The 27840-nt window shown below is 42.9% G+C and overlaps 1 protein-coding gene across 1 annotated transcript; it reads left to right on the plus strand.

The window, feature by feature from the left end:
* The first annotated feature begins 2008 nt into the window (after window positions 1–2008).
* Window positions 2009–26594, plus strand: RMP24 (ribonuclease MRP subunit p24). Its single transcript, XM_073676633.1, has 5 exons — window positions 2009–2221; window positions 5579–5601; window positions 6585–6784; window positions 23369–23574; window positions 24741–26594. The coding sequence occupies exons 1-5, from the start codon at window positions 2148–2150 to the stop codon at window positions 24895–24897; spliced, it is 660 nt and encodes a 219-aa protein (XP_073532734.1). The 5' UTR covers window positions 2009–2147; the 3' UTR covers window positions 24898–26594.
* Window positions 26595–27840: the final 1246 nt, after the last annotated feature.

Consider the following 27840-nt stretch of genomic DNA (forward strand, 5'->3'; position numbering starts at 1 on the left):
AGCCAGCATCAGAGTCGCGCGGCAGCCAGCATCAGAGTCGAGCGGCAGCCAGCATCAGAGTCGCGCGGCAGCCAGCATCAGAGTCGCGCTGCAGCCAGAATCAGAGTCGCGCAGCAGCCAGAATCAGAGTCATGCTGTCCGAGGTTTCAGCAACATGGATCAAATGACAGGATCCCTTTAAAATAAGAAACACAAATGCAGTAATGACTTGGGCCCTATGTGTTCCTGTGCAATAATCAATTCTCCTGCTGTTGATAGTCCGTAACCATGGAGACACCGTAGCTGTGGACACAAAACGGCAGGGTTCTTTCTAAGGCTATGTGCCCACGATGCAGAAATGCTCAGGATTTGTTCCTAAGCGTTTCTGCATCTCCCAGGCAGAAAAAAACGCACGCGGATTGTACATGCGTTTTCCTGCCAGGGACATGCGGATGTGAAGCGTTCTTCACTTGCATTTCCGCATGCGGGTTGACAAGCGCTTTCCAAGCGATTTTAGCATCACTTGGAAAGTGCTTGTCAACTTGGTCACACTATATAAATCCATGCAAACAGCATGGATTTATATAGTGTGACCGAGAGAATGTCAAAAAATAAACATATACTTTCCCTCCGATGGCCCGCGCTGTCTTGCTTCGCTCGGTCCCGGCTGCCGGCAGCGGTAGAGTGAAGGACCTGCTGATGTCAGCGTCACGTGACCCGTCACATGACTCTGACGTCAGCGCAGGTCCTTCAGTCCATCGCGAACTGCTGCCAAGCAAGGAGGAGTGCAGCGCGAGCCGCCAGAAGGTAAGTATATATTTATTTTATTCTTTTTTTACAGCTTTTTTAATGGTACCTGGGTGTGGATGAGACTCTCCTATCCTTTACACCCGGGTACCATACGCAAATTAGAACGCACCAATTACGCAAGTACAGATGCAGTCTTGCGGAATTGGCGCGTTCTAATGCAAGTCAATGGAGGCGAAGACGCAGCACTTCTGCAAAATAATTGGTAGTGCTGCGTTTTTTTCCGCAATGATAATCCGCAGCGGAAATTTCCACAGCATGTGCACAGCACATACGGATTATCATTGGGGAACATAGCAGGCCTTCTACCATGCGTTTTTTAAGCGTTTCTGCAGCGGAATTGCCGCTGCAGAAACTCTTAAAAAATGCATCGTGGGCTCACAGCCTAAGGCTGTGTGCCCACGTAGCGTTTTTCAAGCGTTTTTGATGCGGAATTTCCGCAGCGGAAACGCTTGTAAAACGCTTGGTAACCCGCACCCCATGGTCCCCAAGGGGATTCCGCATGTTCTATGCACATGCTGCGGATTTTTCCGCAGCGTTTATGCTGCGTTCAAAAATCCGCAGCATGTCAATTAATTTTGCGTTTCCGCAAGCAGAATTGCCTTTGTCCAATGCATAAAAAACGCAAGGCAATTCCGCATGTGGAAAACGCGTGATAAACGTGCGAAAAATGCGCGATAAACGCGTGCAGAATTCCGCATGCGTTTTTCCGGGAGAGGACTTGCAGAAATGAAGCAGAAATTTTCTGCTTCATTTATGCAACGTGGGCACATAGCCTTAGGGTATGTGCCCACGTAGCGTTTTACAAGCATATATGCTGTGGAATTTCCACAGCGTAAACACTTGTGAAACGCTAGGTAATCCGCACCCCATGGTCCCCAAGGGGAATCCGCAATTTCAATGCCCATGCTGCGGATTTTTCCGCAGCGTTTTTGATGCGCTCAAAAATCCGCAGCATGTCCATTAATTTTGCATTTACGCATGCGGAATTGCCTTGTCAATGCAATAAAAAACGCAAGGCCCAAACGCATCATAAACGTGCGAAAAATGCGTGTCAAATTCCGCATGCGTTTTTTTCTGGGAGAGGACATGCGGAAATGAAGCAGAAATGTTCTGCTTCATTTCTGCAACGTGGGCACATAGCCTGATGCTGAGCTAGAATGCTGCTCTGACACCTCCCAGTAATAGTCTGCATCAGACGGGCAGCTACACATAGTTTCCAGCTGCATGAACGCGCGACGACTCCTAGCCGCGCATGCGCGCCGGCCCCTCCTGCGGCAGGAACTCGCGTCTGTCATGTGATAGACACTGGAGAGTCGCACGAGCTCCTGGACACAAGCCGCTACTCCGGGGTGACGGGCATGAGGAACAAGTTCCTTAGAGAAGCGGCCGCTGCCGTGAAGGACACGTGCCCCGGGCTGTCCCGGCACCTCATGTGAGTGGCGGCCATATCATGTTTTCTCCCCCCACTTCTCAGTGGCTGTCTCACTTTTCCACGTGTGGGTTCGGTCACCTCTAGCCGTGTCCTGAGCAGCAGGACGACCTGGAGAGTTCCTAGCGTGACCACAGGGGGGCAGTAATGGTGTGCGGTCAGACAGGGGCTCTGGTCCCGGCTCTGCGGTGCGGACTCTCCGTATACTTCTGTGTGGCCATTGTCGCCGCGTGTTACTGATGGTTTCTTTATGGCTTTTCCAGGTCGGGGAATGTCATTCTGTGACAATTCCACAAAGCTATAAATGTGTATAAACTGTATAGATGTGTTTTTTTTTCCTTTAGTTTAATGCAGGAAGAAGGGGGTCGATTCGAATTTTTCTGTATAAATGCTGAGGGTATAAATGGTTACCGACTGTGGCTTTTAGAACTAGAATTTGGCTATTTAATATAGCCTGTATGTAGCTGAGCCCTCTCCCCACCCCCACAATCCTGTACATGGCATCACACTAAGCGTTTAACCCCTTCACGCCGCAGCCCTTCTCAGTTTTTGTTTTGCTCCCCTTCTTCCCAGAGCCATAACTTTTTTTATTTGTCCATCAATCTGGCCGTGTAAGGGCTTGTCTTTTGCGGGACGAGTTGTACTTTTGAACGACACCATTGGTTTTACCCTGTCATGTACTGGAAAACGGGGAAAAAAATTCCAAGTGCAGTGAAATTGCAAAAAAAGCTATTTCACAATACTTGTGGTGTGTTTTTTTTTTTTTTATTTTCACCACGTTCACTCCAAGGTAAAACCGACCTGCCTTTATGATTCCTCAGGTCATTACAAGCTCGTAGATACAAAACATATATAGGTTCTTTTTCTTAAGTGGTGAAAAAAAAATCCAAAGTGTTTTATTTTTTTAAAAAGTCACAATTTTCCGAGACCCGTAGCATCGCTATTTTTTTCGGGTTCTGGGATGGATTATTTTTTTGCGTACTGAGCTGACTTTTTTATTGATACCATTTTGTGGTAGATACGATGTTTTGCGATTGCCCTTTATTGCAATGTTGCGGCGACCACAAAAAGCGTAATTCTGTTTTTTTTTTTTTTTTTTTTTTTTCCTCGTTACGCCATTTACCAATCGGATTCTTTTTAGAAATTAATAGATCGGGCGATTCTGAACACAGCGATACCAAATGTTTTATATATATATATATATATATATATATATTTTCCATTTGAGACTATAAGCTGTGATTATCAGATCGCCTGTGTGTAGCAGAAATGCTCACTGACTATGAGAGCCAACCGTAGGGCGTCACTCATAGCATCCCAGCAATGGCGACTGCAGGGGTCTCCTGTAGACCCTGTGTTGTCATGGCAACCCGCCGTCATGTGACAGAGGGGCCGATGGGTAGAACTAGTGACATCCTTCCACCACGGCCATGTTAAATGCCGCTGTCAGAGATTGACAGCGGCATTTAACATGTTATCAGGCGCCGGTGGATTGCGATTCCACTCGCGGCTGTTAGGGGCACATGACAGATGATCAGATCAGCTGTCATGTCCCCAGAAAGGTGCAGGTTCATTGCCGGAGCTCGTGCCAAAGCGGGAGACATGCCATGCTCCATACTTTTTTACGTAAATGTATATATTTTTGGCTAAAAATGATTTTCGCAATTGGGTATCATTAAAAATTGAGCAAACTTTGACTTCAGTTTTTGTTCCACTGTCTATTGCTGGCTGCAGAAGATCCAGTGGGAAAGCTTGTAGTTTTTTTTTAATCTTTTTCTGAGCTTCTCTCAGCTCGTGTAAGACCAGACACCACATCAAAGTTGTATTTAGAAAAGCAAAAAGCCTGTAACAGCCAAACGGCGCAACGTTTTTAAGAAAAATGAATTGTGAAAATAATTATTAGCTCCAAATACATTTATTTAATAAAAATATAAATCCCCAGAGGTGGCCAACCCTCTTAAAAAGAGCATACTTGTGAATGTTGGTGTTGGCAAAATAGTGACCTCTAAGTGCCCCTCCCCGAGCTCTGCCTGCCAGATCTAGGCAGGACTGTGGCTTGTGGAAATCCTGCCCTCTTTGTACTGGGACTTCCACATGTTTGATGGAATAGTTTCCAAATAACCAGGACAGACCTTCCACGATTGTCTGGTTTCCTGGTGGTGTCCATGGTGTTACCAGAGGGGTTAGCAGCACGGTTTGTTCTGGTGCAGATGTGGGGTCTGCGATGGAGTGTTTTTCTACAACTTGTGAGTAGTGTCGGTGCTGTGCCCCAGATCCCGAAAAAATAGAGATGCTACGGGTCTTGGAAAATTGTGACTTTTAAAAAAACAAAACAAACTGGATTTTTTTTTTCGCCACTTAGGCTGTGTGCCCACGTAGCGTTTTTCAAGCGTATATGCTGCGGAATTTCCGCAGCGTAAACGCTTGAAAAACGCATGTATATCCGCACCCCATGGTCCCCAATGGCATTCCGCAATGTCAATGCCCATGCTGCGGATTTTTCCGCAGCGTATATGCTGCGGTCAAAAATCCGCAGCATGTTCATTAATTTTGCGGAAGCGCAGTGGAATCAATGTGCGGATGGTACCCAAGTCTGGATGAGAGGAGACTCTCATCCAGACCTGGGTACCAAAGAACCTGTAAAAAAAAGAATAAAATAAAGTTTATACTTATCTTCTGATGTTTTCCCTCCGTCGCGCTGTTGTCTGAAGGACCTGCCACATCATTGAGTCATGTGACCCACCACATGACTCAATGACGTCACCGCAGGTCCTGCACACAACAGCGTGAGCCACTCAAGACTCCGGACGGGGCAGAGAATGCATCAGAAGGTGAGTATAAACTTTATTTTTTTATTTTTTACCATTCTGAACAAGTTGTCAAGCACTTTTCCAAGTGATGCTTGGAGAAGTGCTTGATAACCCGCATGCGGAAATGCATGCAAAGACGCCTCACAAACGCTTCTACCTGGCGGGAAAACCGCATGTAATATCCGCATGCGATTTTCCCGCCAGGGAGAAGCGTAAAAAATATGCTTCAGGTCCGCAACGTGGGCACATAGCCTTAAAAAATGTAATGTTTGTGCAGGGAGCTGTCCCCACAGAGGCCTGTGAGTGGCCACCGATAGCGCCGCTCACAGGCAGAAACAGCAGAGGGAGGTAATTAGAAAGAAGCTTGTATGTATCATTAAAACACACTGGCATTTTTTTAAAAGTACTGGACAACCCTTTATCTATTATTATTATTAATAATAATAATATTGCGAAGATGCTGTATGTAAGCTATATGCAGCATATGTAAGTCTTGCACACATTTCCACATAAATTATCTGGATTTTCATTATTATTTTTTTTTTTGTAGGTCACTTCATCGCTTGCCTGAAAGTAAGTATATCATGGGTGAAATGTATTCATTCTCTCAGCCCCTGTATAATGGGCATCTCATTTATCAGTAAGTCTGACACAAATTAAGGACAGGCATTTCCCGTCTTTCTAGAGTAAAGTTAGATTGGGGCTTCATATCCCTTACATCTATCACTGACGTTTATTTCTAGTGTCTTTCTATCCATCACGTCCGTCCTGCCTTCTAATGTGCCATGGAGCTGACTGGTATCTATAGAGGTTATTAAATATAGGCTCCCAGGCAACATTGGCCATATTCCCCTTTTGTATGGACCTTTTAGAGTTTAGTTGCACTCCAGAAAAACCACAATGTCTAAAAAATTTTATTTTTTTTTTTTGTAATTCCAGCTCTGAAGTAGAATTTTTGTAATTGTTTGTATTTTAGTACTATGCCTCGTTCAGACTTTTTTTTTTTTTTTTTTTTTCTTTTGCCATCGTGTGTGTGTATGAGACTGAAAGCACATTGGCCGATTTTATTTAATTAGGCTAATTCAGATGAGCGTAATTGTGTAAAAACAAAAAACAAAACACAGCATGCACTGGTAGCTTCCATTTTTCCAATGAGACGTGCACAGAAAACAAACACTGACTGCCATACATAAACCATCCTTATAGCAACCATTTTTAATGGATCCATTGCAAAGATTATTTATTTTGCTTACTTGTATAACACCAACATATACCACAGCGCTTTACAGACACAATCACGGTCCCCTTTGGGGCTCTCAATATATATTCCTTATCAGTATATCTTTGGCATGCCAGAGAAATCTGGAGTACCTGTAAGATTACATAACAGACTTTTAGGCCTTTTATTTCTATAATTGTGATTGTAAAATGACAGATGTCATACAGAATTGATAACGGGCATGTGAATGGAAAATTGCCCAGATCTTCATCTGCTTGCCAGAACCTGACTTTATAGTTCCTGTGTAATATTATGTAGTAATATTTCGGTTTTACAGAGAAAAAGAGGAAAGAGAAAGGAATTTGTCCGTTTTGTTTCCAAATCCGTTTGCCGGATAATCACAAGGTTCGTCTGAAGCCCAAAATGAAGATAACACCACAGATTGAAAACCTGCTAAAGAAAGAAGCCAAATGCCACAGACTTAATTTGAAGCAAGCAAAGCTCCTTAGGAAGTACAAACTCTCTAGGAGTTGTCTGGTAAGAAATCGGATCAAGTTCTAACTCCCCAAACTGCTTGTGTTATCAGCAGCACGACTGGTAAAGGTGAAAGGAACTCTTTCAGCACAGGATGACTGTTCAAAGTCCTGCCGCTTGGTGCTTCGCGGCAGGGCCAAATATTTATATACACCTTCCCACCTGCTTGTTTTCCTTCCATCTCCAACTCCTCTTCTTTAATTGACAGCTCTCGCTTCATAGAGCCATAGAAGGGTGGAGATAGATGGAAACCAAGCAGTTGAGAAGGTGTATATAAATGTTTGGCCCCACCATGATGCACTGAGCACCTGTACTTGGTGTGAACAGTCATTCTGTGCTGACTGTTCCTTTAATAAGGGAGTAGATTGTCTCAAATTCTGCATAGTGAGTTGCAGTGATGCTACTCGCCTTGATGAGAGCAGTTTCCTCCCTTTCGCCTGCGAGAATTGATGGAAATGTTCTTTGTGTGCTCGGCTACGGTTTGGTTTGAAGAATATTGGCGTGTAATCAGAACTCTGTTGTCCTTGGCCCTGGACACATTACCACACAAGGATGTCTTACAGTCAGGGCTGTGGAGTCGGTAAGCCAAACCCCCGACTCCTCAATTTCCATGACACCGACTCCGACTCCCTCATACATGGCTCATATTTAATTGATAAATTTACTGTAGCACAGATTAATCTCAGCTAAAAGTCTAGACCCTTAGATCAGGAATAGGACAGACATTTACAGGACATTTCATAACTTTCCCAAATTCTTATGAAAAAATATTCCCCACAAACTGCATTGAACTACTGTACCCTATTTATTATATATTTTAGGAGTTGGAGTCGGTCCATTTTATTCCGACTTTACAGCCCTGCTTACAGTGATGGTCACATTAACCCCCCCTCAGTAATATATAAGTGGTGTCTGTAAAGCATAGTCTGGTTTAGTGCTAGATCCAGTAGTTGCTGCAGCAAGAGGTAATGGTGGTTCTGTAGTCTTTTCTCTTGTTTTTGATGACATCAGCTCCTTTGATCTAGCATTCGGTGTGGGTCCCAGCACCCAGGCCTGGTGTCATTTTTTTTCTTCTTTTGAGGCATCCAGTCATCAGGATTTACCCCAATAATGGTGTAGGAGTGCTGAATCAGCACTAATAATGTTTCGAATAGTCTACTTATTAACTGTTGCTGCAGTTCTTGAAAAAATGACGTTTAATCCCAGCGTGCGCCATACTGGAACACTGCCACTCATCCCAGCAGTTTGCTGTTCTCCCGTTCATAGAGGCATGTTTGACACAATGGATAAGATGAGTGACAGCAGTCTACGACTTGGTATGGTGCCCCTGCATCAACACTAACTTATAAGGGGATGATTAGGTAGGTGTTACAGCACTCCTAATACATTATTGCAGTAAATCCTGATGCCTGCTTCCCTTTAGCAGTTGTCCATGACTTTTATATCCATCTATTCTTATAATAGGTCATCAGTATTGGAAGTCCGGCACCCCCATACATCACTTATTACCTATGATGGTATCTAGATGTAGAGTGTATGGAACAGAAGCCACTGCTGCGCTTCGCAGATCATCTCCTGTTGAAAAGTGAAAAGCTTTCTGGTTCTGTACATTGTAGAAGTATCAAAAAACTGACCGTCACTTTCAAAACAGTAAACTGGTGTGTACAGGTGCTTACTGAGAGTAGCCATCTTCATATATAACTAACAAATAAAGCAGCACTCTGTAGCACTATAGTATGCAAACATGAAATATATGAAATTTGAATTGCATTACTGCTTTAGAAAATAGGAAAAATTGAGAATACCTAGCTCATAAATTGGCCAATTCATGTACACTCGGCAGTCACAGTAAGGCGACTGTTGTTGCTATCTAGTGTTAATCCTCTGTTAGACTGAAGCGGTTTTAATTATAGCAGGATCCTACCTACCCATATACACATAGGTGTCAGTCTAAGATTCACACTAGACAGGTTCTCAGCAACGAGAGTCTCCTTACCGTGGCTTCCGGGTACATATGAATTGGCCAATTTATGCGCTAAGATTCCTCATTTATTTCTATTCTCTAGATCAGTAATGCTATTCAAATTTCATATATTTCAGTTTGCATACTATAATGCTACAGAGTGCTTGTGTACATTGTACAGTTGTGGCTAACAGTTTCGAAACTGACACAAAGTTTTGTTTCCATGTTTGCTGCTTCAGTTTTTTTTAGATCTTTTACTCTGGTTACTGAAGTACAATTATAAGCATTTCATAAGTTTTTTACACTTTTATTGACAAAAATATCAGGGCTATAATTACAGTGTTAATGTAGAAAACAGCAGCACTACTGGACCAAGGTGCATGAGTAGGGTCCAGTGCTGTAATAGTATTGAGAAAATCTTGGCACTCAAAGTCGTATGATTTTATGAAAATTTAATGGCTGTCCACAGCAAATAAAATAAACTTTAAGGTCAACACGACCTTCATCAGTGTACAATGTCTCATCCAAGATGGATCTAGAGCACCTGGTGGAATAGAAGTGGCTGGAAAAGCAGAGTCCACCGCTAGTTTCCAGCCACCAGCGCACACTGAAACTAGCGGTGGACTCTGCGTTTCCAGCCATTTCTATCCCACCAGGTGCTCTAGATCCATCTTGGATGAGACATTGTGTCCTCCCTCTCCTTCTCTCACATCACTCCCAGCAATCGGTACACTTATGAAGGTCATGTTGACCGAAACGTTTATTTTATTTGCTGTGGACTGCCATTAAATTTTAATAAAATCATACGACTGAGTACCGAGATTTTCTCAATATAATTAGTGTTGACCCTTTTTTTTTCCCGAAGATTCTTGCAATTGGTTCTGGCATGCTTGATATTATCTACTGGGACTGATGACAACCTATTCTTGCTTAGTCAGTACTTTGAGTTTATAACAAGGCCTGTGTGTTTTGTTTATTGTATTTTGAGGATGACTACAGGTTCTCAGTGGGTTTGAGATCTGGGGAGTTTCCTGGCCATGGACCCAAAATGTAAATGCTTAGTTCACCGAGCCACATAGTTATCATTTTTTGCCTTGTGACGTGGTGCTCCAGCATTTTAGAAAAAGCATTGTTCATCAAACTGCTGCTAAATCATTGCTTTTGAGGGATGTTTCAATACCATTCTTAATTCATGGCAGTGTTCATAGTTAAAATTGTGAGTGAGCCCACACATGAATGATCTCAGCACGCTTTACTGCTGGCATGACACAGGACTTATGGTAGCACCCACCTTTTCTTCTCCAGACAATCATTCTTCCAGATGTCCCAAACAGTATGAAGAGGTCTACATCAGAGTAAATAACTTTACCTCAATCCTCTGCAGTCCATCAGCACGGGCTCTGGCGATGAGCCCGCGACTTTCCGGGGAAATGACAGCTGATCTGTACAGCTGTCATGTGCCCCTAACAGCCGCGAGTGGAATCACAATCCACCCGCAGCTATTATCATGTTAAATGCCGCTGTCTATCTCTGAGAGCGACATCAAACATGGCCGTGGCAGAATGACGCCATAAGTCCCACCCATCGGCGCCCGTGTCAAATGACCGCGGGTCGCTGATGGGTTGGCATGAAAACCCGGAGTCTGCAGGAGACCCCTGCGGTTGTCATTGCCAGGATGCTATGAGTACCACCCAGCGGTCAGCGCTCATAGTAACACAGATTGAATTAAGACCTAGGTCCATCAAGTTCAACCTTTCTCCCCCAATTGTACTCCCTACAAGTGAGCGATTCTGCTACACACAAGCAGTCTGATGGCTATTGAAGCAAGTAAAAAGAAAAAAAAAAGTTTTAAAAAATATATAAGTTCAAATCACCCTCCTTTCGCCCCGTTCAAAATAAATTAAACAAGAAAAAAAATTAGTATCGCAGCGTTCAAAATCGCCCGATCTATCAATATATAAATAAATCCGATCAGTAAACGGTGTAATGAGAAAAATATCAAAACGCCAGAATTATTTTTGCAATAAAATGCAATAACGGGTGATCAAATCATCGTATCTACCCCAAAATGGTATCAATAAAAAAACGTCAGCTCGGCGCGCAAAAAGTAAACCTTCGCTGGGCCCCAGATCCCTAAAAATGGAGATGCTGCGGGTGGATTTTTTTTTTTCTTCTCCACCACATAAATAAAAAAGAACCCATACGTGTTTGGTGTCTACAAACTCATAATGACCTGGAGAATCATAATGGCAGGTCAGTTTTAGCATTTAGTGAACATGGTAAAAAAAAACAAAACAAAACTGTGGAATTGCACTTTTTTGCAATTTCACCGCACCTGGAATTTTTTGCCATTTTCCAGTACACAATATGGTAAAACCAATGGTGTTGTTTAAAAGTACAACTTATCCTGCAGAAAATGAGCCCTCACATGGCCATAGTGACCGAAAAATAAAGTTATGGCTCTGGGAAGAAGGGGAGCAAAAAACGAAAACACAAAAACTTAAAATGACCCGGGGGTTAAGGGGTTAATCAATGAGATTTCCAGCATGGTGTCACAAGGTAAAAGTGGTAACAAGATGACTTGGTGAACAAAACTTTGACATTTTGGGTCCATAGCCAGGATCTCAGGAACTCCCCAGATCTCAATCCCATTGGGAACCTGTGGTCAATCCTCAAAAGTGGATATACAAAGACATATTTTGATAAAGTCCAAGCACTAAATAGTTATGAATTGGTTGCCATGAATCATTATTTGGCCCAGAATTGCAGAAGTGTTTTAGAATTAGGTTATGGTCGCACAAAGTGTTTTGGGAGCGTTTTTTTTCTGCAGAAAAGCTGCCTTTTACACTACCGGTAAAACCGATCATATTTAAAAAATCTAATGCATTGCACACTTTTTTTTTTTCTGACTAAATTTGAGAACTGCAGTGTCTTTCAGCGTTTTTGCAGCATGTTTTTTTCACCCATCGAAAGCAAAGAGTGCAAAAAAAAAAGCCACACTGCAAACATGTTTTGCAGTGATTTTTTTTTTTCTTTTTGCTGCATCTTTGAATACAACTTTCTTTATTAAAGTGAATGTGTCACTCCCCTGGGCGGTATCAGACCTCTACTATGGGCCATACAGGTGATAGAAAAGTAAATCTATATTTACCTGTATGACCCATAGCAGAGGTTTGATTGCGGAGAAATCTGGTTTTATAAAGTCTGTTTTCCAGAGGCTTGGCGTCCGTGGGATGCCAAGCAAACCCCTCCTATCTGCTTACTATTCCCCTAAATTGCCGCCTCTGTGCTAAATTACCATATTCCCCCCCCCTCCCCTGCACGTCACAGGGCCCTGTGACATGCCCTGCTCTGCCTCCCCTTCTGCGCATGTGCAAAGCACCGCTCCCATGGAGCGCGCTCTGTTTCCCTCCTGCCCCATTTGGCTGCGTACTGCAAGTGGAGCGGAAGTCTCAGTGATTCACCGTCGCTTGCGCAATGCAAGGCTGTGGCGCAGTACGCAGCTGAATGGGGCCGGAGGGAAACAAAGCGCGCTCCATGGGAGTGGCGCTTTGCACATACGCGGTAGTGGAGGCAGAGCAGGGCATGTCACAGGGCCCTGTGACGTGCAGGGGAGGGGGAATATGGTAATTTATCACAGAGGCTGCGATTTAGGGGAATAGTAAGCATATAGGAGGGGTTTGCTTGGCGTCCCAGGGACGCCAAGCCTCTGGAAAACAGTTTTTATAAAACCAGATTTCTCTGCAATCAAACCTCTGCTATGGGCCATACAGGTAAGTATAGATTTACTTTTCTATCACCTGTATGGCCATAGTAGAGGTCTGATATCGCCCAGGGGGTGACAGATTACCTTTAACCCCTTCAGGACCCAGCCTATTTTGACCCTAAAGACCTTGGCATTTTTGTCAATTCTGACCAGTGTCCCTTTACGAAGTAAAAACTCTGGAACACTTCAACGGATCCTAGCGATTCTGAGATTGTTTTTTCGTGACATATTGGGCTTCATGTTAGTATTAAATTTAGGTCGATAATATTTGCGTTTATTTGTGAAAAAATCAAAAATATGGGAAAAATTTTGAAAATTTTGCAATTTTCAAATTTTGAATTTTTATTCTGCTAAACTAGAGAGTGATGTGACACAAAATAGTTAATAAATAACATTTGCCATATGTCTACTTTACATCAGCACAATTTCATCAGCAAATTTTCTTTTTTCCAGCAAAATTTGCAAAGCCATTTTTTTTAGTGACCACATCACATTTGAAGTCCCTTTGAGGGGTGTACATGACAGAAAACACCCAAAAGTGACACCATTCCAAAAACTGCACCCCTCAAGCTACTCAAAACTACATTCAAGAAGATTATTAACCCTTCAGGTGCATCACAGGAACTAATGCCACATGGAAGAAAAAAATGAACATTTTTATTTTTCTAACAAAAATTTTCTTTTAGCCTAAATTTTTTAATTTTCACATGGGTAACAGGATAAAATGCATCCTAAAATTTGTTGGTCAATTTCTCCTGAGTACACTGATACCTCATATGTGGTCATAAACCACTGTTTGGGCACACGGCAGGGCTCAGAAGGGAAGGAGCGCCATTTTACTTTTTGAATGGAAAATTAGCTCCAAAAGTCAAATTGCGCTCCTTCTCTTCTGAGCCCTGCCATGCGCCCAAACAGTGGTTTATGACCACATATGAGGTATCAGTGTACTCAGGAGAAATTGACCAACACATTTTAGGATGCATTTTATCCTGTTACCCATGTGAAAATTAAAAAATTTAGGCTAAAAGAAAATTTTTGTGAAAAAAAAAAAGTACTTTTTTGTTTTCACAGATCATTTTGTGAAGCACCTGGGGGTTCCAAGTGCTCACTATGCATCTAGATAGGTGCCTTGGGGGGTCTAGTTTCCAAAATGGGGTCACTTGTGGGGGAGCTCCACTTTTTAGGCACATTAGGGGCTCTCCAAACGCAACATGGTGTCCGCTAACAATTTGAGCCGATTTTCCATTCAATTTGTTTGCGGACACCATGTCCCGTTTGGAGAGCCGCTGTGTGCCCAAACATTGGAGCTCACCTACAAGTGACCCCATTTTGGAAACTATACCCCCCAAGGCACCTATCTAGATGCATAGCGAGCACTTGGAACCCCCAGATCCTTCACAAATTAATCCGTAAAAATCAAAAAAGTGTTTTTTTTTCCACTTTTTCATTTTTATGAATCAATTTGTGAAGCACCTGGGGGTTCCAAGTGCTCACTATGCATCTAGATAGGTGCCTTGGGGGGTCTAGTTTCCAACATGGGGTCACTTGTGGGGGAGCTCCAATGTTTGGGCACACAGCGGCTCTCCAAAAGCAACATGGTGTCCGCTAACAAATTGTCGACTCAAATTGTTAGAAGACACCATGTTGCGTTTGGAGAGCCGCTGTGTGCCCAAACATTGGAGCTCCCCCACAAGTGACCCCATTTTGGAAACTAGACCCCCCAAGGCACCTATCTAGATGCATAGTGAGCACTTGGGACCCCCAGGTCCTTAGGAAATTAATCCGTAAAAATAAAAAAGTGTTTTTTTTTCATTTTTATCAATCAATTTGTGAAGCACCTGGGGGTTCCAAGTGCTCACTATGCATCTATATAGGTGCCTTGGGGGGTCTAGTTTCCAAAATGGGGTCACTTGTTGGTGAGCTCCAATGTTTGGGCACACAGGGACTCTCCAAACGCAAAGGGTTCCAATTTGTTAGTGGACACCATTGTGTAGTGCATGTCAGGTTGGTGTGCGGTGTGGTATATTGTAGTGCATACACCACACACACAACACACACACACACCCAATCTCATACACTACAACACACACACACCAACCTGACATAGCCTCCTCAGCTGAGTACGCCCTAGACTGGGATGAGCGGGACGGGCGGGACATTTTGTGTGCTTTGTGCGTGTGTAAAAAAAAAAAAAAAAAAAAAAAAAAAAACTTTATTATAGTGTGAGTGTACGTGTGTGTGCTTGGTGTAACCTTCTGCAGTCACGTAGGGGGCGGTCAGACGTATGGGGCGGTCAGACGTAGGAGGGGGCTGAGGAGATGGAGGAGCCAGAAGCAGCAGCAAGGGGGGTGATCACTGGGGCAGGAGCCGGCAGCAGCAAGGGGGGTAGGAGGCCGGCAGCATCGGGGGGTGATTACTGGGGCAGAAAGGGGAGCAGGAGCTGGCAGGAGCAGGGGGCTGATTACTGGGTTTTCGGGGGGGGGTGATCACTGGGAACAGGGGGGGTGAACACTGGGGGAGGGGGTGATTATTGGGAGGTGGGGGGTGATATCACTGGGACTGGGGGATGGTGGGTTTGATCACAGGAGCAGGGCATTTACACTGAGCCTGCTGCTGCTGTGATCACAGTCCACCGGCTGTCAGAAGGAGAGCAGCAGCCGGTGGATGAAGACGTGGGAGAGGGAGCGGAGGTCGGGGTGCAGGTATGAAAGTGGAGGGGGGGTGGAGAGGGGGGCGGGGGGTGGAGAGGGGGGCGGGGGGAGTGGCGGCAATACTTACCGCTGATCAGCGGTGGCGGCGGCAGACGCGATCCACAGGGTCCGCAGCAGGGGGTCCGCAGCAGGGGGTCCACAGCAGACGATCTAGGGTTGGGAAGGTGCTGGGAGGTTTCAGCCATCCCTCCATATCTGATTGGGGCTAGTATCCATGTGACGCTAGCCCCCCAATCAGATCTGGGGGGAGGGGGGGAACAGAGGTGACACTCCCCCCAGCCAATGGCTGATGCTGTAAGCATCAGGCAATGCCCAGATTTAAATATTACACCAATTTTCATTGGTGAAATATTTAATTCATACCGATTGGCAGTTTTACTAAAAGTGAAAATGAAACAGCCAATCGGAGGGGTCCCAGGCACGGGGGGGTTAATCCACCCCCCAGGGGGTCGACTTCAGGATGTCCAGTTGCAGTAGCAACTGTGACACCTGAGCGACCCCGCTCGCAGGCGCTGCAGGGGCTCTTTCCCTCCATGTCACAGACGCTGTGACATGGGTCGGGAACGAACTGTTTTCCATGTCACAAACGGTGTGACACGGGTCGGGAAGGGGTTAAACATGTATTGTAGACAAATCAAACATATAATCAGCACCGCAAAATGCCACAAAACCTGCGTTATGAATGCAGCATTTTTACTGCCAAGAGAGGAGGTTTTGGCTGCAGAAAAAAGCTGCAAAAAAGCCTCCCCCACCACTGCAAGCTGCAATGGGGTATAAGGGGAGGGGGGCAAATCCAGTCATGGCAGCATGGTGATGACACAGTAAGGTGGAAGGGCTATCCTGTCTAGCTGGGATTGTAGGGAACATGGGGAGCCAAGTAGCCTGTGCTGTAAGGTGGCTTCATAAATCTCATGTTCATTGTATTCTGCCAGACTGGCATAAAACTTTTTGAGTTCTGTAGATAATTGACTTTACCGCTTACACTTGTTAGCATTTACGCACACAACCTCCTTATGTAACTTATAAATCGATAGATTATACCAGCAGTACTTTCTTGCTGGATCAATTTTCATTAAACTGACTGACAGATAATGTGATTGTTGTGTGCTCATGGGTAGAGATTGCAAATTTCAAGGGCACATTTGGCTTAAGGGAAGTCGTGATATATATATATATTTTTTCTGCAATTTAAAATAATGACTTAACAGACTAAAAGTAGTTGGTCGTTCTATCACATTGCCTCTTTGCATGTAGCCATGTATCTGTGATAAGATAGAGCCAGGTCAGTGAGGTGATGACTGTCACATAAACTGGTATAAGGAATGTAATTGTATATATGTATACACAGATCAGCAATGACATTATAACCAATGACTGAACTGAATTCATCTGATTACCGTGTCATCTGTAAAATGTGATAAGGGAGCCGTGAATTAATGAAATTCATATGTTGGAAGCCGGAAAAATTTGCAAGAGGAGCTGAGCGACTTTGACCCAATTGTGATGGGTAAACCACTGGGTCAGAGCATCTGTAGAACAGCCTGTATGTACACGGTTAGAGATCTGTCAGCCATGCGCTGATTTATGCTGCCCCTGGTTTCGGCAACATGAGTCTGATGACAGCCTTCTTTTAGGGGTATGTGCACAAGTATTTGCAGCATTTCTGCACCAAAAATGTGAAATGCATGCATTTTTTGTTTTCTCCCCATGCATTAGTGTGTGAAAAAATGCTGAAAAATTGACATGCTGCAGATTTGAAACTGCATAAAATCTACAAAGAAAAAATAAGCAGCATTTGCATGAGAATTCATAAATCTTTCACTTTGCAGGGACAGTAAGACAGCGTTTTTTTGGCAGAAAAACTGGCAAAAACGCAACGTGTGAACAAGCCCTAAATCTTGTGAAAACTAGCACTTCTGGTACCACAGAAGAGCCATTGTATCACAAATTGCAGCCCCTCCCCCACTCCTTTCCCCCTCTTGCATCATGACTGACCCAAGAAGTGAAAAAAGGTCTGGACTGAAATAGTTTTTATTAGGTTTTACCTGGACAAAGAAAACATGAAGGAGAGTAATAGTATTGCATTACCAGTACGCTTCAACGGATCCCACTGATACTGAGATTTTTTTGTGACATATTGTACTTTATGATGGTGGTAAAATTTCTTTGATATGACTTCCCGTACGTTTATTTGTGAAAGATTGAAAATTTTGCAATTTTCAAACTTTGAATTTTTATGCCCTTAACTATTTTGTGTGACATGACTGATTTTAATAAATAACTTTTCCCACATGTCTACTTTACATCAGCACAATTTTGGATATATAATTTTTAATTTTTTTTTTTGTTAGGAAGTTATAAGGGTTAAAAGTTGACCAGCGATTTCTCATTTTTACAACAAAATTTACAAAACCATTTTTTTTAGGGACCACATCACATTTGAAGTGACTTTGAGGGGTCTATATGACAGAAAATACCCCAAAGTGACACCATTCTAAAAACTGCACCCCTCAAGGTGCTCAAAACCACATTCAAGAAGTTTATTAATCCTTCATGTGCTTCACAGAAATTAATGGAATGTGGAAGGAAAAAGTAAAATTAACTTTTTTTTTTTACAAAAAATTACTTTAGACCAATTTTTTTTTTTTTACTTTCACAAGGGTAATAGGACCCCAAAATTTGTTGTGCAATTTTCCCTGAGTGTGCAGATACCCAATATGTTGAGGAAAACTGTTTGGGCGCACGGCAGGGCTTGGAAGGGAAGGAGCACTATTTGACTTTTTGAATGTAAAATTTGCTGCCATAATTAGCGGCCGCCATGTTGCGTTTGGAGAGCAGTTGATGTGGCTAAACAGTGGAAACCTCCCCAGAAGTATGGTTCGCAGACTTTGTATACAGAGCCCTTACGTGCTAGAAAAGCAGAATCCCCCTCAAGTGATCCCATTTTGGATATGATACCCCTTTGTGAATTTATCTACTGGTGTAGTGACTATTTTGACTCTATGGGTGTTTTCTTGAAACAAGCAGCAGTGGATGTTGCTGGGTGAAAATTGCAAACTGCCAGTGTGGTGACCCGCACCCATAAATCAGGCGGGCTCTCATCGCTACAGAAATACCAAACATGTGGACGCTAAATGTGGTTTAGGCACACAGTGAAACTCAGAAGGGAGGGGGGCATTTGGATTTTGCAGAGCAGAATTGGCAGCATTTCTTTTGGAGGGTGAGGTGCCATATTGCATTTCCAGACCCTTTGTGTTACGAGTAACTTGGAAGCCCCCTATATTTCCGTTAACAGATGACAGACCTGAGTGGGGACTTGTGTTTTTTTTTTTTTTTTTTTTTTTTTTTGTGAATGGCGTTGAAGCTTTTATTGGGAAAATTTTACTTAACGTTTGGGATCGCATTTATCCTGTGCTCTACGCTGAGAACTTCTATTGGGGTTTCCATCTAAATCTCCGAGTGACGTGATTCAGATGAAACCCCCGAGGGATCTATTCACTATAATGAGGCAGCAGCGTTAGGGTAAGTGCCCACGATGCAGATTTGATGCGGAGCATTTTTGCCTCTCCCTGGCAGAAAAAACGCATGCAGATTTACATTTTTTTTTTTTCTGGCAGGGAGAAGCGTTTTTACATGCGTTTTTGAGCATCACTTGGAAAAGTGCTTGACAAGTTGGTCACACAATATAAATGCATGCAGCTGGCATGGATTTAAATTGTGTGACCAACTTACATGCTTTAAATGCTGCATCTATAGTAAAAAAAGCAAGAAAAAAAAAAAAAGCTAAAAATAAAAAAAAAAACTGTATGCACACCTCTCCGGCAGCCCCCGTTCTCCTCCCGGCAGCGGCGATCCTCCCTCCTCGGCATCCCGCGGTGTACTGGCAGGACCTGCGGTGACGTCATTTAATCAGCTGATGGTCACGTGACCGGGGAGGTGAGTATACAGGTTTTTTTTATTTTTAACTTTAATTTTTTTCACCGTGTGGTAGCCGGGATGAAGAGGAGTTTTAGTCTCCTCTTCATCCTGGGTACCACACGCACCACAATTATGCCGTGAATTCGCGGCCATTGAATTTAATTGAAACGCAGCAAATCCATACATACCTGCGGGTTTGCTGCATTTCAATGTTCCTCAATGGCCGCTAATTTGCGGCGTAATCGCGGTAGAAATGGTCATGCTGCGTTTTGCAACGCAATGCGAATTCGGCTTGCTAATTAGCGCATCATGTGCACAGCACATCTGAATTCACATTGCTTTGCATGGCAGACGGTTTTACAGGCGTTTTCGCGGCCGTAAGAATGCCGCAAAAACGCTACAAGAACGCTACGTGGGCACATAGCCTTACTCTGGACTCCGTCTGGCCTCTGTTCAGCTCTGTCCATCTTTTCAGAAGAGCATAAAACTGACCGACGGCACTTTTATGCACACTTAAAAAGACAGATACTGCCAGATCACAGGCCAGACTGTGTCTACAGTGCCTTATTATAGGGAATCTTCTTCCTGGGTTTCCGTCTGAATAACGTTGCATTTACACATGAGTAAAAAGACTGACACTGGCTGATCACAGATCCTATGGCGTCCACGGTGCCTCCATCTACCATATTACAGGGAATCTTCCACTGGGGGTTCTGTCTGAATCACATATTTCAGAGATTTACGTGGAAACCCCGGTGTAAGCACTCAGCGTAGAGCGCAGGATACATGTGCGCCGATCTTTACTGCGATCTTTGGGATGCAGAATGGACAAATCAACAGCATGTGAAGAATTGATTTTATTTTTTTACGCAATTCCTCGTTTGACTTTATTCTTCAGGTCGGTGCTATTACAGCGATACCAGATTTATGTTTTTATGTTTGGCAGCTATCACACACTAAAATACGCTTTTTATTGTAAAAACAAGTTTTTGCTTCGCCATATTTTGATAGCTATAATTTTTCCATATTTTGGCTGACACTCATGTGAGGGCTTGTTTTTTGCGGGACGAGTAGACCTTTTTGGTACCATTTTCGGGCGAATTACGTCCTTTGATCACTTTCTACTCCGATTTTTGGGAGGCAAAATTAACAAAAACCAACAATTCAGAATTTTTTGGGGGGATTTTTTTATGCTGTTTGGTGTGTAGTAAAATTGATAAGGCAGCTTTATTCTTCGGGTCAGTACGATTAATAATAATTTTTGCATCGCTTTATTCTGAGAGCTGTAACTATTCCCTCCCCCCTTCCCCTGCTGACTGAGCTATATGGCGGCCTGTTTTTTGGGGTACAAGATTACTTTTTGAGTTGTACCATTTTTTTTATTTACATTCGTCTTTTTGATCTTGTTTTATAAAACTTTTTGTTCGGCGGTATGATGAAGCATAGTTTTTTGCCTTGTTTATTTTTTTTTTACAGTTATGGTTAATTTTTAATCTAGATTCATTATTAAATGTCTGTGGCCTCTGCTTAAGACTTACTGTACATTGTGGAATGTCTGACTAAGATACTGGTTTCCTATGAATTCCCTGATAAGAAGGTTTTACGTTGGGCCAAGGGAAGTGTGTTATTGCTGATAGTCTATTTCGGTTTCCTGTCCAGTTGTATGTAACAATTGTAGTTCTGTATTGTCTAGCTAATAAATGTGGTGAGTCTTTGTTGCCACACCAGAAGACTCTACCTGCTGACAATGCTTGTCGCATGTATTTTGTCTCTCTCCCTTCATCAATGAAGTATTTTAATTTGAATCTCACTGGCAATGTGAAGACCCTTTGCTGTCTATTCCAAAGTTCTCCTTAAACCAAAGAGGGTCTCCATAACACAGTGTAAACTGAAGGGGTAACTAGTGAGACAGTTTTATAGGTCAGGTTGTTCCTTACGCGGCGATGCCAAATGTGTATTTTTTTTTCTTTACACAGATAAAAGTATTGGATTTTTTATTTTTTTTATTTAGTAATCTCCTTTTTCTAACAACTTTTTTTTTTTTTTACATTGTCCCACTATGGGACATCAACTTTCCCTGCCCTGGTTGCTGATCTAATACTTTGCAATGCTTCTGCAGAGCATTGGATCAGCATCTGACAGGCAGGGAAGGGGGTCTCTGCTCTCTGAGCAGGTGCTGACAGGCCACATTCCTGAAGGACCCCTCGGGCATCTTGGGGCAGGGGGGTCACCATGAAGACAATCAGCATAACGCGATTGCACCGTTGTGCTGATGGAAGCACAGAGGGAGTCCAATCCCTCTGCGATGTCCCGCGATGTCACTCTTACTATTGATAGCGGCATTGCAGGGGTTAAACGCCCGCGATTGGTTCTAGCACTGATCATGGGCGTTGCTGAGGGGTGTCAGTTCTCACATAGAGCACACAGTTTTTCGTTACCATTGTGCATCAAGACCGCTTTCAAACTCGTTTTGCTAGAATCTATAAATAGCCTCAATTCATCGGGTACATGCATGTGCTTCTCACTAAATTAGAATTTCATCAAAAAGTTCATTTATTTCAGTTCTATACAAAAAGTGAAACTCCTATATAGTCATTACAAACAGAGTGATCTATTTCAAGTGTTTATTTCTGTTTATGTTGATGATTATGGCTTACAGCCAATGAAAACACAAGTCATTATCTCAGTAAATTAGAATAATTTAACAAAAATCACCTGTAAAGGCTTCCTGAGCATTTAAAAAGGTCCATTAGTCTGTTTCAGTAGGCTCCACAATGATGGGGAAGACTGCTGACTTGACAGATGTCCAGAAGGCAGTCATTGACACTAAGTAAATGCAAAGTAAATTTTGCATTTCATTTGGAAATCAAGGTCCCATAGTCTGGAGGAAGAGTGGAGAGGCCACAATCCAAGCTTCTTGAGGTCTAGTGTGAAGTTTCCACAATCAGTGATGGTTTGGGGAGCCATGTCATCTGCTGGTGTAGGTCCACTCTGTTTTATCAAGACCAAAGTCAGCGCTGCCATCTACCAGGAGATTTTAGAGCACTTCATGCTTCCCTCTGCCGACAAGCTTTTTGGAGATGGAAATTTCATTCTCCAGCAGGACTTGGCACCTGTCCACACTGCCAAAATTACCAATACCTGGTCTAAAAACAGCAGTATCACTGTGCTTGATTGGCCAGCAAACTCACCTGACCTTAACCCCATAGAGAATCTTGTGAAGAGGAAGATGAGAGACCAGACCCAACAATGCAGGCAAGCTGAAGGCTGCTATCAAAGAAACCTGGGCTTCCATAACACCTCTGCAGTGCCACAGGCTGATGGCCTCCATGCCACGCTGCATTGATGCAGTAATTGATGCAAAAGGAGCCCCGAACAAGTATTGAGTGCATTTACTGAACATACATTTCAGTAGGCCAACATTTCGGATTTTAAAAACATTTTTCAAGCTGTTATAAAGTATTCTAATTTACTGAGATAATGACTTTTGTGTATTCATTGGCTGTAAGCCATAATCATCTACATTAACAGAAATAAACACTTGAAATAGATCACTCTATTTTTAATGACTCTATATAATATGAGTTTCACTTTATGTATTGAAGAACTGAAATTAACTTTTTGATATTCTAATTTAGTGAGAAGCACTTATACTTACACTGACATCAGCCGATAGACCTGTGTGAGCGTGTCCGGCCATGTCCTCCGTTGGAATATTTCCAATATGTAATGCATTAATGTTAATTGAATAATAGGCTTTGCATATATATATATGTATTAATCTAGACGTGTCATGCAAACTCCAAGTTCATATTGGGAATCGGCGCGTTCAATTTAGATCACGTGCTTTCCTCTCACTAGCAGAATCATTGTTGCGTGGTGATTTTAGGACATGATTGATTGACTAATTGATACTGGAGCAGACGTCCGTACCGTAGGCGATCCCACTGTGGACGTCACAGGCTCCACATCAATAGTGCTATATAAATCAGTGGTTTTCAGAAAAACCAGACTAGTCTACAGACTGGACTATACCGGGCTTTCTTTCTATGTGAAATGGCAGCTTTTGCCACGGTACTGTCATTTATTAAGTTAACGTAACTATTTAATAATTTTCCTTTTTTGCGTTTAATAGTTGTTATATTGTTAAGTGGGAATGGTGATTTTATTTGTAAGTAGTAGGACAGTATTTGCTTCTCCTGTTAACTTCATACTTCTGATTGTTTTAGGTAGTTACATGTAATACTTGCCAAATGATTTCCAGGTATCCTGGTGAAAGCAGAATCGTTATTGCAAACAGTCCAGGTACCCCCAAGATCATTAGGAATTTTGCATCTCCTGATTTAAGAAAGCCTGGATCTAATCGAAAAGTCAACCTATCTTACAGTGAAGAGAAGCTCGGCTCTAAAACCCGAAGCCCTGTACTAACACCCAGGTATAACATATTTTCTAAATGTGTGCTTGTGTTTTTTGTTTTGTTTTGTTTTTTTACATTTTTCACATTGTAGCTGGCGAAATTCATTATAATCTCTGTAAAATTACTTTAAAGTATCTTGACCATTTTAAATCTATGTAGGGTGTTGCATTGTCAGCACATCGGTTTTATGCTCTATTCACACATGAAGTTTCTGGTGCTTTGTAGTTTGTCTAACACAGGAGTGTGAACAAATGAGAAGTATGAGTCTTTCCTTCATACTTATCACTTCCTTTTTTGGATTCAGACCTGACTTAAACATAAAGAAACTGCATCATAAACGGCAGATATGATTCATCCTTACACCTGTTGGTTCCAAAAAATGTGCTGGCAACGTCAGACACCTACTGTAGGTGTATAAGGACTCCGGACCATCACAATGCCCCTGCTTAGAAAGGGACAATTTGGCGCAAAACATTAGTGTATGTACACATATGATTAATTACAAAAATTAAAGGGTAACTATTTTTTTAAGTAACTTATCAGAATAAGCTGTCATACCTATTGTTGTTCCTCATGGATGCAAAATCTCTGGCCATTAGATGTCTTGCATCATGCATTTCCACATGGTTTTTCCATCAGCACGCTTTATCTTCTTAATTTGCAATTGGCTCTGAGCTAGTGGCAGGAGACTAGCTGCTATATCTCCCATACACAGACAGAAGCAGCACCAGCATGGAAGTATGGAGGAAATTAAACAGCAATATTAAATCCAGCTTTGGGGTGCATAAATCAATAGTACTTTGTAATATATGTGAAGTCTGCTAAAAATACAGTTCTCACTTAAGTTGTAACCATTAATTGTAAAGTGCTGTGGAATATGTTGCCGCTATATAAATAAAAATTATTGTTAACCCCCTATATTCAGGTACTTGTCTAAGGAAAAACATACCTACCCACACACATAAAGACACTTTACATCACTGAAGTGCCACTGATACTCAGCATTGTTGCATGGTTCCCTGCTTCCTCTTCTGACTAGCTAGTGAATGACTGCTACAGCCATCATCAGTAGAGGCAGAAAGTGTAAAGGAAAAGGAGTAACTAGCTGTTTGATAATATGTAATGCTTGATTTGTGTTGTAGAATTTGATAAATGCTTAATAAATTTACCCCCAAATTTTGCAGGTTGTGCGCCTCTGCCACATCTTCACCAGCCCCAAGAGCAAAGTCCGCAAAGAAGGGCAAATTCCATTTTTCAAGGTTAAAAATGCTGCTTGGTCAAGAGGAAAAAGAACAAAATAAAAAGCAAAATTTGCAGAATTTCCTAACTTCTCTTTCATGATGGATGTAAGAACTTTATTCTTATGGTCTCGGGTCTCCTTAATCGCACTGAAAAATATGAATACTGCTAAAACTAAACTTTGTAGATTGTCTATGGAGGGTATTTATTACCTCTATCAAACTTTTAGGCCGGTTTCACATATCTGTGAAACAAAGACCGCTTTTGTATCTTAAGACCCAGTCTGCCAGAGCTTTCGTCCTGAGCTCACTGCTTCATAAATGCCTATGAACTAGTTGTCTCAGTTCTGGATACACATCAGTCGACGTGGGTCTCAAGATGCTAGAATCATCTACGTTTCACGGATGTGTGAAACTGGCCTTAGAAAGTTTCCAGGTTTAGGGTTTAAGGCTGCAGTCACTCTGCGTGACTGCAGGCTTGTGAATCCTCACAATGTGCACACTGTACGGTGTCCGGATTCTCCAGTAGCGTGTGGCCGCAACTATGCAATTTGCGTACATGAGGTCATGTGTTGACTTGACGTGTAAGTCCTTTCAATACAAGTGGATTGAGCTAGCCCAGCCACGTCTAGTCAGAATGTGGCTGGATGTAAGCAAATGGTATACTTGTGGCCACATCACCTCTCGGCATCAGAGAATCCTGACAGCTCGCAGGCTGCATGCTGTGAGGATTCACAAGTCTGCAATCACAGAGTAACTGCAGTCTTGAACCCCAAGCCTGTACAATCACTTTAAATAATGAAAACTTAGACTAGCCCGTCTTGGGCTAGGATCATACGACAGTATTTTCTCTCATGAAAAAGAGAATTGGGCCGATAATGATAATGGCATTGATCAGAGTTTGATCACTGCATGAACTGATTTTCTCCGATGGTGCGGGTTGGGGGATTGCTCCATTCTGTCTGTCCGTGAAAATCGGACTGCACTGAGATGTCATCCAAGTGCAGTCTGATTTCCCCTCTTCCCCGGACTCATTGACTTGCATGGCCGAGTGCCCATTGGTCCGAGTGCAATTAAATGTTTTGTCGGATAGCACTCCGACCAAAAATACGGTAGTGTGCACAAGCCTTTAAAGTGCATCAGATTCATCAGTGGTTCATGTGAATTGATAACTTTACACCACTTCTTTGTTGGCCTTACTTTGTGCCAAATGATTTTGCTGTAATTCCTGCCACACCGTGTTGCATGTAGAGCCATGACCCCTTCCTGCCAAATCATGCACCTCTCCAGTAGAGGCATGCCCAGGGCTGCAGAGTCGGAAGGTTCCAACTCCTTCTTTTTCCCTACACTCTGCCTTAAACTCCTTCATAAATGATCAATAATTACCATCACTGTCACTTTTTTTTTTAATTAGAACAAATTTTTTTCTTAATATTCCAAAACTTGTCTAAATTCCTTTGTTACTAAATTATCCAGTATTTATAATGGATACTGTGTATAATGTGTATATATTATAAAAATATGAGATTATATCTAATCTCGTGTGTATGTATAGTATTTTTAGCAATTCCAATCTCATCCAAACAAAACTAGCCCTGATCATGCCTCCTTGGTGGACAAGATGTATAATAAATATTGTGCAAATCAAGAGTTTTTCATGACTTGTAAATCTCCGTCATTGTTTTTCAGAAATATACAACTATAAAGTTATTTTTATTTTTTTTGAAATGTTCCATGTTGGATGCATTGTTGGTGTCTGTTTTTCTAACTGTAGAGGCATAATAAAGGAAAAACAAAGTACATTTTGAGATTGTATACTATTGTTTTATTTTAGATAGAAGTTTTTAGGCCTGATATTTTACCTGTGTTTTATATGCAGAAATATGTAGTTTTACTGAAACTATAACTTACATACCATATTTTTGGACTGTAAGACGCACCTAGGTTTCAGAGGAGGAAAATTGAAAGAAAAAATGAAGCACAAAATGTGGTCATGATGCACTGTTATGGGGAAGGGGGTCTGCTGCTGACACTGTTATAGGGGTAATGTTCCCGAATTCTGGTAATATCCTCCATCCTAGTATATATGGCCCCTCCTTCCTGGTATGCATGGCACCCCCTGATCCCTTATTCTGGTATGCATGGCACCCCCTGAGCCCTCATCCTGGTATGCATGGCACCCCCCCATACCACGCTGCACATAAAAAAAAAAAAAACACTTCTACTCGCCTTTCTTCCCTGTGTTCCAGCGCTGTGTCCTGCTCTGCTGCCAGCACTGATCTCGCAGTGTGAGCTGCGCATGGCGTCAACGCCATGCACCCTCACACACTGAGATGCTGTGCCGGAAGAGTCACTGTTCCCAATGCCGGGACTGTGTGCGTGGGGAGCAGTGACCATTCATTCTCCCCAATAGCGCGCACACTGTACCGCAATGCGGCTCCTGCTGTGGCTGGCGGTCTGTGTGCCCGCTATTAAAGTGCATGAATATTCATTTTCTTTAGTAGCGGGCGGTGCGTAAGCTGTAGCAGGCGGCTGCTGCCTCCTGTGCCCGCTCCTCCGCCACTGCCGCGCTCCCACACCCTCCACCACCCACAGCCACCATATATAGTCCATATACATTCGGACTATAAAACGCACCCCCCACTTTTCCTGTGCATCTTATAGTCTGAAAAACACGGTAGTTATCTAGGTTGAAAGAAGACATTGGTCCATCAAGTTCATCCTTTCTCTGCCCTTTTTATACCACCTAAAATCTTGATTTTCCCCTTCTCCCATGACAGCACCACCTGAGAGAGGGTATCCGCCCACCAAGGACAGGAACCTACTGAATAAAAAGGCGGTACCTCTCCTCCGCATCAGTTTTTTTGGTTCCTGTCCCTGATGGGAGCCTCACCAGGTGGTACCTCACGTACCTGGATTATGGACGGTACGGCCTGGAGGCCGTGGAAGCAGCAGATGGTCCCTGTTCCCAGCCCGTCTGGCTGCTGCCCGCGTCTGCGTGTGGGGAGGAGGTGCTGTGTTTTTTTTTTTGGATTCCTCCCCGCGT

The sequence above is a fragment of the Phyllobates terribilis genome, unplaced genomic scaffold (assembly GCF_046119375.1).
Source record: "Phyllobates terribilis strain yellow unplaced genomic scaffold, ASM4611937v1 Scaffold_4__5_contigs__length_816908805, whole genome shotgun sequence".
Taxonomy (NCBI): Eukaryota; Metazoa; Chordata; class Amphibia; order Anura; family Dendrobatidae; genus Phyllobates; species Phyllobates terribilis.

Excerpts from the sequence above, each read along its gene's own strand:
- RMP24 (XM_073676633.1), top strand. The coding sequence starts at position 2,148 with ATGAGGAACAAGTTCCTTAGAGAAGCGGCCGCTGCCGTGAAGGACACG. Across the intron at positions 2,222-5,578 it reads GGGCTGTCCCGGCACCTCAT|GTCACTTCATCGCTTGCCTG; the intron begins GTGAGTGGCGGC and ends TTTTTTTTGTAG. Across the intron at positions 23,575-24,740 it reads AGCCCTGTACTAACACCCAG|GTTGTGCGCCTCTGCCACAT; the intron begins GTATAACATATT and ends CAAATTTTGCAG.